The sequence below is a fragment of the Myxocyprinus asiaticus genome, chromosome 17, assembly GCF_019703515.2.
Source record: "Myxocyprinus asiaticus isolate MX2 ecotype Aquarium Trade chromosome 17, UBuf_Myxa_2, whole genome shotgun sequence".
Classification (NCBI taxonomy): Eukaryota; Metazoa; Chordata; class Actinopteri; order Cypriniformes; family Catostomidae; genus Myxocyprinus; species Myxocyprinus asiaticus.
The window spans coordinates 44512551-44525314 of NC_059360.1; the positions used below are offsets into that span (position 1 = coordinate 44512551).

Below are 12764 nucleotides of genomic sequence, written 5' to 3' on the forward strand. Positions count from 1 at the left end.
TTTGAGTGTTCTAATGTTTTTAGTGTTGTGAAACTGAGATTTCAAATAGTTTATACCTAAGTATTGTGAAGCTAAAGATTTCAAGAAGTGTATGCTGACTGAGAGTTTTGTTACACTGAACTGTTTGAAATAAGAAACGCACTGTGAAGAACGCACACACAGAGTGTGGAAGGCAGAAAAATAAAAGCCTACTTGAAGTGTGTCACTGCTCCCCGTCTCCTCCTTTTCCATACCCGAACCTGAAGGAGTGTTACAAGGTACATCTCCAACTGACTCCAATTAGCCTATCAGAAGCTAATTGCCTAAAGGCTTGACATCATTTTCTTGAATTGTCCAAGCTGCTTAAAGGCACAGTTAACTTAATGTAAACTTCTGACCCACTGGAATTGTGATATAGTCAATTAAAATTGAAACAATCTGTCTGTAAAAAAGTATTGGAAAAATTACTTGTGTCATATACAAAGTAGATATCCTAAACGACTTGCCAAAACTATAGTTTGCTAATATGAAATCTGTGGAGTGGTGAAAAAAATGAGTTTTAATGACTTCAACCTAAGTGTATGTAAACTTCTGACTTCAACTGTATATTACTTATGCAGTTGTATGCGGATAATGAAAATGCATTTGCACACACATTTGTCGAATGTGGTCAGAATCTGTCCATTTGAATGTGGTTTCAGTAATCCAGTCACAGTATGTTTTGCACCTGGCTTTTAATGTGGTCCACTGTTTGGTCCATCAGATTGTGATTTGATTACCAGAAATCTTGTAAATTGGTTTGAAAGTTTGTAAAAATTAGGAGTCTACAAGTGTTGACTCTTGCAGAAGAGAATCCTTGTCTATATTTCTTTTTTGTGTGTGTGTATCTGTGCAATTGAAAGAGAGAGCAAACAGGTCCTGGTGAATTATCCATTGTGAGAAAATGAAAAGGTCACAGAGATTGAGTTTCATTCGAAGATGGAGAGGCAGATCTCTATATGAACATGGATAGTGCGAGCAGACACAGACGCTTTGATTTTATGCATACAATAGAGATAAAAAAGAGACACGAAGGTATCGTCCAATCAATACTTTGTACACTGCTTGGCCAAAAAGAAAGTCACCATTTGGATTTAAATTAGCAGATACTTAAGAACCTATGATTGGATCATTATTGCAGTGATTAATATGTTTCAGCTGGCAACAATTATTTTAACCCTAACTGATGCAGTGTGTAGCTTCTCATTTTTTAAACAACCATGTCGAAGACGTATCCCATAGTCGTGAAAAGATGTTACTGTGTTTCAGAAGGGGCTAATTATTGGCCAGCATCAAGCAAAGAAAACAAATAAGGAGATTGCTGAAATCACTGGAATTGGGTTAAGAACTGTCCAACACATTATTAAAACCTGTAAGGATAGTGGTGAACCGTCAGCTACGTGGAAGATATGTGGTCGGAAAAAAATCTTGAATGATCATGATCGGAGATTACTAAAATGCTTGGTGAAGTCACATCGTAAAAAATCAACAGTAGAACTCACGGCTATGTTTATTAGTGTAAGTAAGAGCATTTCCACACTCACAATGCGACGAGAACTTGCAGGATTGGGACTAAACAGCTGTGTGGCCACAAGAAAGCCACTTGTTAGTGCGGCTAATCGGAAAAAAACGACTTCAGTTTGCTAGAGAGCATAAAGATTGGACTGTGGAGCAATGCAAAAAGGCCAGGCAGTGTATGCTGAATGAATTTCTTTATTTGCAAGAACTGACTTTGGTACTGTATTTGAGTAGTTTTAACTGCTAACTGTGATAATGTGCTACCATTTACAGACAAAAACACCAATATCTGCTCAAAGGAACTCAAGCACATGTTAAAGTGAACATAAAACAGCGTTCACAACCCATTTGTTCTGTAATCTGACATATTTCTGAGTGAAACAGAAAACTCAGTGGAAAAAATGTAGGATGGGAATTGATTTTATCCATCTGAAATGCATTGGATTGTGAAAAGTGGGAGTTCCATACCAGAATGGAACCAGGTGGTTGGAGAGATGAGGATTGCAAAATAAGAGGGATCGGTGACATAATCTGAAAAAAGGAAAGGTGTTTAAGAGCAAAATCAAGTTATTACATTTTGATTAAGATTGCAAAGTCAAACATCTTTTTTTTTTTTTTTAGCATGCACAATTGTTCACTATAAGCAGGGTCGATTCTAGAGGGAGGACAGAAGCCTGGCCCCCCCATGTGCCCCCCCACTCACAGACACCCCCCGGTCGGACGATATAACACTCGCACCCCACACAGCACTTGTGTACATTGTAAGCCGGTTAAGGTGTTTACATGCAACATGGGCAAAAATCTACCTTTTTCGAAAGGTCTATTTCCAAGACGTTTATGATTGTACACTGATAAAGGAAAGCCGTTTAATACCTTTGAATGATCACACACGTTGTCTGCTTATTAAAGGAATATTCTGGGTTTAATACAAGTTAAGCTCAATAATGTTTTTTGCATAATGTTGATAACCTCAAAAATTTATTTTGACTCGTCCCTCCTTTTCTTTAAAAAAAACAAAATCAAGGTGATAGTGAGGCACTTACAATGGAATTTTTGGAGGGTTTAAAAACAGAAATGTGAGGCTTATAGTTTTATAAGCACTTACATTAATTCTTCTGTAAAAACTGTAAAGTTGTTGTTTAAATCGTCATTTTACAGTCATTTAAGGTTTGTTACATTGTCATGGCAACGAAGTTGTAACATTGGCTATAACTTTTCACAGAAAAGTTTAGTAAGTGATTTTATCACACTAAAATCATGTTAACACACATATTGTTTATGTTTTGTAGCTATACTTTTGAAAGAGTGAGTATTTTAATGTTTACAGATTGGCCCCATTCACTTCCATTGTAAGTGTCTCACTAGAACCCAGATTTTTGCTTTTTTTTTTTTTTTTTAAAGAAAAGGAGGGACGAGACCAATTTAATTTTACTGGTAATCAACATTATGCCACAAATGCTGTCCATTGAGCTTAACTTGTATTGAACCCAGAATATTCCTTTAAGCGTAATGGGTGTAAGAATGTGCATGTAAACGCGCTCAACTTTTATTTCATGTTGACTTTAAACACTATTACTTTTTTATTAATGATTTTTCAGCTTTTTAAGATACAAAGAAAAAGAGAACCAACTAAACACTAAAACAGAAGGTAAAATAATCCTTAAATACATTTTTTTCCATCACCCAGATGTTTCCTTGTATGTTGTTTTATTTTTTTCTCTGTAACCGTATGATTGTGTTTGTGCATGTGTGTATAATTGTGTGTTATTGCTGTAACTTTATCTCTAATGTTATGCACTATCACCTCATTAAGAGCCTGTCTTTAGTGTAACAAAACACAGCTGTGTGTGTGTTTGTGCATTGTAAAGCCCATTCCCTGGTTTCTCTCTCTCTCTCTCTCTCTCTCTCTCTCTCTCTCTCTCTCTCTCTCTCTCTCTCTCTCTCTCTCTCTCTCTCTCTCTCTCTCTCTCTCTCTCTCTCTCTCTCTCTCTCTCTCTCTCTCTCTCTCTCTCTCTCTCTCTCTCTGGAAGGCCAGATGGCTCCTGTCATATAGAGGGCTAACAGAAGGAAAGAGCAAGAGAATGTGAAACTAATGAATAGAGGGGAAAAAGGTATACTGGGGAGCAGAAATGGAGTGCAAGAGTCCACATCTGCTGTGTGTTTTTGCATTATAGTCTTTCAGAAGAGTATTAAGACTGAATGCTGTGTTATTTATCTGTGTTAATGTGTTGTTTGTTTTCTCTTGTTTGGTCATTTGGATTACACTTTCAAGGTTTACATATATGACACTGAACAAGAGTTATCAACCAATGGTGTGAGTTTGGGACAGGACTGTATGTTTGTCCGAACATAGGAAGAAGGGAAGAGTGTTTTGAAACTTGTTTGAAAGCATGTATTATTTTTGCAATTTAGTTTGGTATTGCTAGTGGTGCAATATTACACACTTCGCCTTTTAAATAACGGTAAAGAATTTAAACAGACCATATACAGTTGAAGTCAGAAGTTTACATACACCTTAGCCAAATACACTTAAACTCAGTTTTTCACAATTCCTGACATTTAATCGTAAAAAACATTCCCTATCTTAGGTCAGTTAGGATCACTACTTTATTTTAAGAATGTGAAATGTCAGAATAATAGTAGAGAGAATTATTTATTTCAGCTTTTATTTCTTTCATCACATTCCCAGTGGGTTAGAAGTTTACATACACTTTGTTAGTATTTGGTAGCATTGCCTTTAAATTGTTTAACTTGGGTCAAACGTTTTGGGTAGCCTTCCACAAGCTTCTCACAATAAGTTGCTGGAATTTTGGCCCATTCCTCCAGACAGAACTGGTGTAACTGAGTCAGGTTTGTAGACCTCCTTGCTCGCACATGCTTTTTCAGTTCTGCCCACACATTTCTATCAGATTGAGGTCAGGGCTTTGTGATGGCCACTCCAATACCTTGACTTTGTTGTCCTTAAGCCATTTTGCCACAACTTTGGAGGTCATTGTCCATTTGAAAGGCCCATTTGCGACCGAGCTTTAACGTCCTGGCTGATGTCTTGAGATGTTGCCTCAATATATCCACATAATTTTCTTTCCTCATGATGCCATCTATTTTGTGAAGTGCACCAGTCCCTCCTGCAGCAAAGCACCCCCACAACATGATACTGCCACCCACATGCTTCACGGTTGGCATGGTGTTCTTCGGCTTACAAGCCTCACCCTTTTTCCTCCAAACATAACAATGGTCATTATGGCCAAACAGTTAAATTCTTGTTTCATAAGACCAGAGGACATTTCTCCAAAAAGTAAGATCTTTGTCCCCATGTGCACTTGCAAACTGTAGTCTGGCTTTTTTTATGGCAGTTTTAGAGCAATGGCTTCTTCCTTGCTGAGCAGCCTTTCAGGTTATGTAAGTATAGGACTCATTTTACTGTGGATATAGATACTTGTCTACCTGTTTCCTCCAGCATCTTCACAAGGTCCTTTGCCATTGTTCTGGGATTGATTTGCACTTTTCGTACCAAACTACGTTCGTCTTTAGGAGACAGAATGGTTCTCCTTCCTGAGCGGTATGATGGCTGTGTTGTCCCATGGTGTTTATACTTGCATACTATTGTTTGTACAGATGAATGTGGTACCTTCAGGCGATCTGAAATTGTTCCAAGGATGAACCAGACTTGTGGAGGTCCACAATTTGTTTTCTGAGGTCTTGGCTGATTTCTTTTGATTTTCCCATGATGTCAAGCAAAGAGGCACTGAGTTTGAAGGTAGGCCTTAAAATACATCCACAAGTACACCTCTAATTCAGTACACCTCTTATCAGAAGCTAACTGGCTAATTGTCTAAAGGCTTGACATAATTTTCTGGAATTTTCCAAGCTGCTTAAAGGCACAGTTAACTTAGTGTATGTAAACTTCTGACCCACTGGAATTGTGATATAGTCAATTAAAAGTGAAACAATCTGTCTGTAAACAATTGTTGGAAAAAGACTTGTGTCATGCACAAAGTAGATGTCCTAAACGACTTGTCAACACTATAGTTTGTTAATACTAAATCTGTGGAGTGGTTAAAAAATGAGTTTTAATGACTTTAACCAAAGTGTATGTAAACTTCTGACTTCAACTGTACATATTTAACTTTTAGTTTCTATAAATGCTCTGGCTTTGCATTGTGAAATATTGAGTATGTCTGCATAGTGCATTTAACTCTTTTACTTCAGATCCTGTTTTCTGTGGTATGTCCCCTTTAGAGTTGAAATTGTGCTATCTCAGACTAATTCTGTTTATCCGCTTCCTCTGTGTTGACCAGCTGTACGTTAAGCGACCACCACGATTGTGGTAACAGTGTTCAACAGCCTTAAATTCCTTTCTGTGTGTGCATTTTCTCTGTAAAGTACAGCGAATGTCTTGAAATGTCTTTCACTGGTGTATCAGCCAGTGTGCCAGTGTATTGGTCTGTTGTTAGGTAGCTTAAAATCACTCATTCAACTATACTTTACACAACTTAAGCATCTACACATCTTCATTGTGTTATTTTGTGTGTCTAAAGCTAAAATTTGCAGTTTACTTTTGTTTTCTCTTCAGCCAATTGTATTCATTCAATTATGATGTTCCTTCACTCATTCATTCATTTTTTCATTAATTTCATTGATCATTAATTTTTTCTTTTGTTCATTTGTTTAATTTAATAAGTTTAATGTTTGTTTTTTCATTTTGTTTGTTTCTTATTATTGTTCATTATTTGTTTGTTCATTAATTTGTTTTATTTTCATTAATTCATTTGTTCACTCGTTTTTTGTGCATTTTGTTGCTCTTTGTTTGTTTGCTTGTTTTTGTTAATTTGTTTGTTTTGTTCTTTTATTCATTCCTCCAGTTGTTTGTTTGTTTGTTCATTCGTTTGTTTAATGTTCGTTTGTTTGTTTGCCTGTTCTTTCTTTTGTTTTTTGTGTTTTTTTCATTCAGTTTATGTTAATTTGTTTGTTTGCTTTTTCACTCATTTTTTACTTGTTTTTGTTCATTTGTTTGTTTGTTCATTCATTTGTGTGATGTTAATTTTTTTGTTTGTTGATTCATTTTTTATGTTTGTTTGATTGTTTGTTCTTTTCTATGGTCATTCCTTTGTTTTTGTTTCCTTGTTTGTTCTTTGTTCTTTTGCTTTTTGTTCATTCATTTGTTTAATGTTCATTGTTTGTTTGCCTGTTCTGTCTTTTGTTCTTTTGCTTTTTGGTCATTCATTTCATGTTAATTTGTTTGTTTGCTTTTTCAAAACAAATTCACTTGTTTTTGTTAATTTGTTTGTCTGTTTGTTCTTTTATTGTTAATGTTTGCTTGCTTGCGTGTTCATTCTTTTTTTATTCATTTGTTTGCTTATTTTTGCTCTTTTGTTTGTTTGTTCATTCATCTGTGTGATGTTCATTTTTTATGTTTGTTCATTCATTTTTTATGTTTGTTTGCTTTGTTGTTCTTTTTATCTCTGTTCATTTGTTTGTTAATTCGTTTTTTGCTTTTGTTCTTTTTGTTCTTTTGTTTTATTATTATTTGCGTGAAGTTAATTGGTTTGTTTGGTTATCCATTTGTTTGAACAAACAAACAAACATACATTTTTATTTTACCTTTTTTGCTTCTCACAAAGGACAAACACAGATGGTGTTCACATTACATAAGCTGAATAAATACTGTTTTAAAAGACAGAAGTAATGGTAATTTTAGATCATAAAGGGAGGGTGAATAAAAGAGAGGAGAAAATAAAAGAGAGACAGGCGGAGAGATGTGAGGCGAAGGGAGAGGCTGGCAGTCTTTAACCACTGTGGTCTCCAAATCATAAATTTGAGAGTGAGGGAGTGCAGATGAAAAAAAAGGAGTGGATTGGAAAAAAAGAGCAACAGAAGGGGCGAGTGATTGGAAGCGTGCAGAGAGGAACTGCACAACTCGTTTGCACTGGCACTCGTGTGGGAATTTTTGACCCTGTGCTGCTTTCCGCAACTCTACTCGACTCTGCATAATTATCCCGCTCCTTTTCACCTTGAGAGGTTTGTTTTAAAATGGAGAGGAGAGGGGGGATGAAAACGGCAAACGAAATGGACAAACAGATTTTTAGTGGGTAGAACAAGAGAAGGGAAAACAAGAGGCTCTTCTGTGTGTCTCCAAATGCTTCTGATCTGAACAGATATCTCCACTTATCCACATATGAGGGAGTGAGCTAAAGAGAGAGAGAGAGAGAGACCCTCAGGACACAATCACAGGAGAGCGCCTTTTTTTCCGTCACCTCCCTCCATTTTTTTTCCTATTTTTTTTTTTTGGGGCTGCTCTTCATGGGAGGAATGTGGAGGCAGCATTTTACAGGCAAGACGCATGTTTCCAAAATTGTCCAAAAAAAGAGTTTATGTGTATGCCTGTGTGCGTGTGTGGTTTGTTACAAGCGCAGTTGTTGGCAGATTTTTGTGACACATCTGCAAACTAGTTTGTCATGTTGATAGGCACATGCACACACACACATACACAGTGCATTATAGTCTTTTATGTGTCATTATCATTATTGTGTGTGTGTGCTTGTTTGGCAGTTAAACCCCTGGCAAAATAGATTAGGAGGGGTGAAGAGAGAAGAAAAAGTGACGCAGCACAAAAGGGCTCTTATGAGACACACACACCTGGTTTCTTTCAGGTCCTGGAGAGGTCACTCAGTGATGTGTCAGGAATGGTTTTAAGTCTGTTTTCCAAGTGTCTGTTGGCTTTCAAGCAAAAATGTGTGTTTTCCATTTCAGAAAGATTTTTTGTTTGTACGTGTGTGTGTGTGTGTGTGTCTGACGGTGAGAGATTAGGTTGCTTGGTTACCACAAGCAGCAGTTGACAGTGAGGTGAGGCACTTCGCTGCCAGCTTTTTATATCCAAGATTGCTTGTGTCTCTCTCAGACACACACACACACACACACACACACACACACACACACACAGTTATTAAAATCACAGCAGTGCACCTTAGCAAGAGGTGGGGACACATACGGTGTAATGCACACACTGCCATATTACACACACACACACAGATCCACGTCAACCCAGCTTCATGGAAAAATCTTCTCATTTCCTTTTGTTTTTACAGACTTTTATTGTTCATGGAATTTCAAAGGGAGTATTGCATTACTCTCACTCTCTCTCTGTCTTCATTTTTTCCTAGTTGGGATAGTTCGCCCAAAAATGAAAATTCTGTCATCATTTACTCACCCTCATGTTGTTCCAAACCTGTAAGACTTTCTTCTATGGAACACAAAAGAAGTTATTTTAAAGAATGTTCATGCTGCTCTTTTCCATACAGAAAAAGCATACAGTGAGCTCGTTTACATGGACACCAGAAAGTAATTTATTTTGCGAGAAAGCTGCTTAAGACTCGAAAGTTTGTATGCGTTTACATGCACTCTGTTAGCGGCTTTCTCTTTACTCTTGTATTCATGTGACTCGGTCAGTAAGCAACTTTCTCCACAGCAATGTAATTTCCCCATGACGCTGGACTAAATAACAAACATGGTGTATGAGTAAGACAATCCTATTTTTTTTATTCTCTTTTGCTTCACTTTATTCCCAGATTCTCGAGAGTTGTTGCTGTGTTTGTTTCCTTTATTTTCAATCACGACCTGCAGCGAAATTGCACTGTAATAGTGGGTGTTCCTTCTTACATCAAACTCTGGGATTCCCCCAGTGTACTTCTGCGCATATAAGCAGACATGATGGACAGTAGTCAATATTTTATATTGCCTTGTATAAATTGGTATAGTTTATAGTGCGTGTGTGTGTGTGTGTGATTTTTCCTTTTTCCCACTGTGCTCCCAGAAATGTTAAATTCTTTCCACTGTGTTGACTTGTTGACGTGATGTAGGGCTCCATCCTATGACTTTAGTTATCCGGTCTGTTACACGCATATGCACACTCTTTAAAAACCTGTAAGAACGCAGCTTATGTGATTACATAGCCACATAAGCCGCATTCTCTGGGAGAAACCCAGGTGTGGTAAACCACTTTCTCTTAATCCCTTAAACGACGTAAGGAAAACGGCGGTCACGTTTACATGGCGTTTCAGAAAGGCGCTTTCTGCAAAAACCCTGGAATAAACAGTCGTTTTTAAGAGCATGTAAATGGGATCAGTGACCACAAAGCTTTCAAGCTCTTTAAAAAAAAAAAACACACACATATGATTTGTGTGCTATATTTCAATAAATATAGACCAGACTGAAATTGAGGTCAATATTTGCTGAAAATCTCATTTGCGCATACACATATTCAAACTCGCCTCATCGCGATCGGTCACATGACATGCAAGAAGCAATGGTGTTTCTCCATCACCGACAGTAAACCTGTCACAACTGTCTTCATAAATCATATTTTAGCTCTTAAATGGCTTCAGAAGACTATGAATATAGAGTTGTATGAACTAGGTTTATGGTGTTTTTTTGTTTTGTTTATTTTCATTTTTTTGGTGTTTCTTCAACTTTGGGTACTTTTAACCCTCTGGACTTCTAAAAGTAGTTGCATTAAAAGATTTTTACACACATTTTTTACACTTGTACACTTTCAATGTACAACAGTGTATGTACATGCATCACAGGAGATTTTTGTCATTTTTAGTCAGTTTTAATGACACCATATAACAAAAGGAAAAGGAAAAGTCAACCCCTGGGACATGAACTTGCCTGAAGTTGAATAAAAACCCTTTGGTCACTGTATGCTTTCCTTGTTTGGAAAAGAGCAGCATAAACATTCTTCACAATCTCTTCTTTTTTTGTATGTGTGTTCCACAGTAAAGATAAACTAGTTTGGAATGTCATGAAGGTGACTAAATGATCACAGAATTTTCATTTTGTGGAAAGCTATGCTTTTAACCCTGCAAGATATAAGGAAAGACGGTTAAAATGTGGAATAGAAAGAATAAAGACCCTCACATGTCTGACATCAAACCGTCTTGTTGTGTGAGGCACATTTTGTGCTGTTTTTTTTTACTGTGATTCACCAAAGCATGGGGTGAGATTTCCCTTGCTGCTCTCTGATTGGCTACTACCCATGTACCCCACAGCCCTCTGGCTCTGTTTGTTAAAACATCACTGAATTCAAGTTTGTCTTTGCTGTTCTTGTCCAAAAAAGCTTTTAGTGCAGACTGTCTGAGCTCTGAAATTGTTTATCAGTTGGAAAATGAACAGTCGCCACAGTTGTTTGAACATTGGTTGAATACCTTCACGAAGGGCCTTACACAATGTGTGTCTGTGTGAAAGTGGGTCCTCTGAGCGCTCGATCCTCTGTACTTCCCCTCTGATTTCTCCCACTCGAATGTAGCGATCGCTCCACCATGTCATTTGTGTTTCTGTTTGATGTGTCCACTGCTCATTTAAAGCGTGCCAGATCCATGATCTCGCAAAAACAATTTTGTTTCCCTCTGAGAAACCAAACGCTGCCTTAATATCTCCCACTTATTTATTTTTTAATAATACCATGGTAAATAATTCTCATTTGATGTCCTTTTAAAATAGATAGTAAAAAAGTGGGAGAAACATGAGAGAAGATATTTCTCCCAAATGTCATTAAAGCTGAAGTGTGTTATTTTGTCGATGTAAAAGGAATATTTGACCAAAAAATTAAAATTCTGTTATCATTTACTCACCCTCATGTAGTTGTTCTGTGGAACACAAAAAGTGATTTTTTTGAATATTATCCTAGCCACTCTTTCCATATATTGAAATTGAGAGCCATTAGTCATTAGTATGACTAATGTGCTATATTCAAAGTCAAGTTCCATGAAGCCATATGATTTGTGTAAGACAGAAATTTAAGTTGCTAAGGGGTTGGAACTACATGAGAGTGAGTAAATAATGACATAATTTTATTTTTGTGTTGAACTATTTCTTTAAAATGCATCTGTCCCAACTTAATATGCAGAGTAAACTATAAGTAAGCTATTTGCAGATTTATTTTTCCCCCAAAGAGTAAACACTTTGTGGCGCTATCAAAACATTGCTCTTTTTGTTTGAGTATTCTGACCAGCCTGGCACAACAGCATTGGCTCAACCAACAGCATGAGTTTAGGGGTGTAACTATCAGTTTTGTCCAACCATTATTTTTCATTATTTTTGCAATTCCGTTTGCAAGCACTTCAACTATAAATGTATTCATAACTTTACCTAAATGCTGTTATCTCCATGACAACAAGACACATGTTTTTCTCTCTCTCTTTTTCTGCAGGTATAAGGCCGCAGATCATGAATGGTCCGATGCATCCTCGGCCACTGGTCGCTCTATTGGATGGGAGGGACTGCACCGTTGAGATGCCCATTCTGAAGGATTTGGCCACTGTGGCTTTCTGTGATGCACAGTCAACACAAGAAATCCATGAGAAGGTCTGTTCACACACATACACACACACAAGCTGTTGTGATTAAATTTATAGTCACCCAATTAAAGGATATGATAACACTGCATATTCATGTTGTTTGTGACTTCATTTTGCACTGTGAAAAGTAAGAATGGATTAGGATGGTCGATTGGAGAGGTTATTAAGATTTTTCTGCCTAATCTTATGAAAATTACATGACTGTGCCGACATTTTTGCTATATGACATTACGTGGTTCATTACACGTATCGCAGCAGTTCTGAGTTGAAATGTCCACTGAGTGGCGCTAAAAGCAAGTTAAATATTCCCTAAATGACACTTTCAGCTCACATGTTGGCTCACGTGCTCTTCATGACTTGTACCCCAACCCTTTACATCGCCAGTGCAACGCTCTATCAGTTGAACTACCGCAAAATTTAATCACGCTCGAATAAAATTGGAAATGTAGTTGGTTATGTAATGCAAACATTAAAATGCATCACCTTTCAAGTCATGCACTACAGTAAAATTGTTTTGATATCATGAGATAGTATTGTGTGAGGAACAGGCCGAAAAGTACGTGTTTATAAACTGATAATATGCAGTTTTTCTCGTGATTTCTGTGAAAGTGAATAAAAGTTGTAGCGTCTCTAGTGTTTAATTCACCAAGAAACTGCCGCGATACATACAGCGAGCCACGTAAAAATCATTTTGCAAAAATGTAAGCATAGTAACATGATTCTCTGAGACCAGGTTGACTTTTTTTTTTTTTTTTTTTTTTTACCCAATTTGGAATGCCCAATTCCCAATGTGCATTTAAGTCCTCGTGGCCTCAATCTGGGTGGTGGAGGACGAATCTCAGTTGCCTCCGCATCTGAGACCGTCAACCCGCA

At 37.2% G+C, this 12764-nt stretch overlaps 1 protein-coding gene across 8 annotated transcripts in view; it reads left to right on the forward strand.

Moving 5' to 3' along the window:
• Positions 1–12764, forward strand: part of LOC127454727 (C-terminal-binding protein 2-like) — a 74686-nt gene that overhangs the window by 42161 nt on the left and 19761 nt on the right. For 7 of the 8 annotated variants that reach the window (XM_051722094.1, XM_051722093.1, XM_051722098.1 and 4 more), the window contains one exon: positions 11744–11898. In XM_051722094.1, the coding sequence (XP_051578054.1) occupies positions 11744–11898 (155 nt within the window). Of the gene's footprint in view, positions 1–7318; positions 7868–11743; positions 11899–12764 lie in introns of those variants that run through there. The other variant, XM_051722097.1, reaches the window with a different exon arrangement.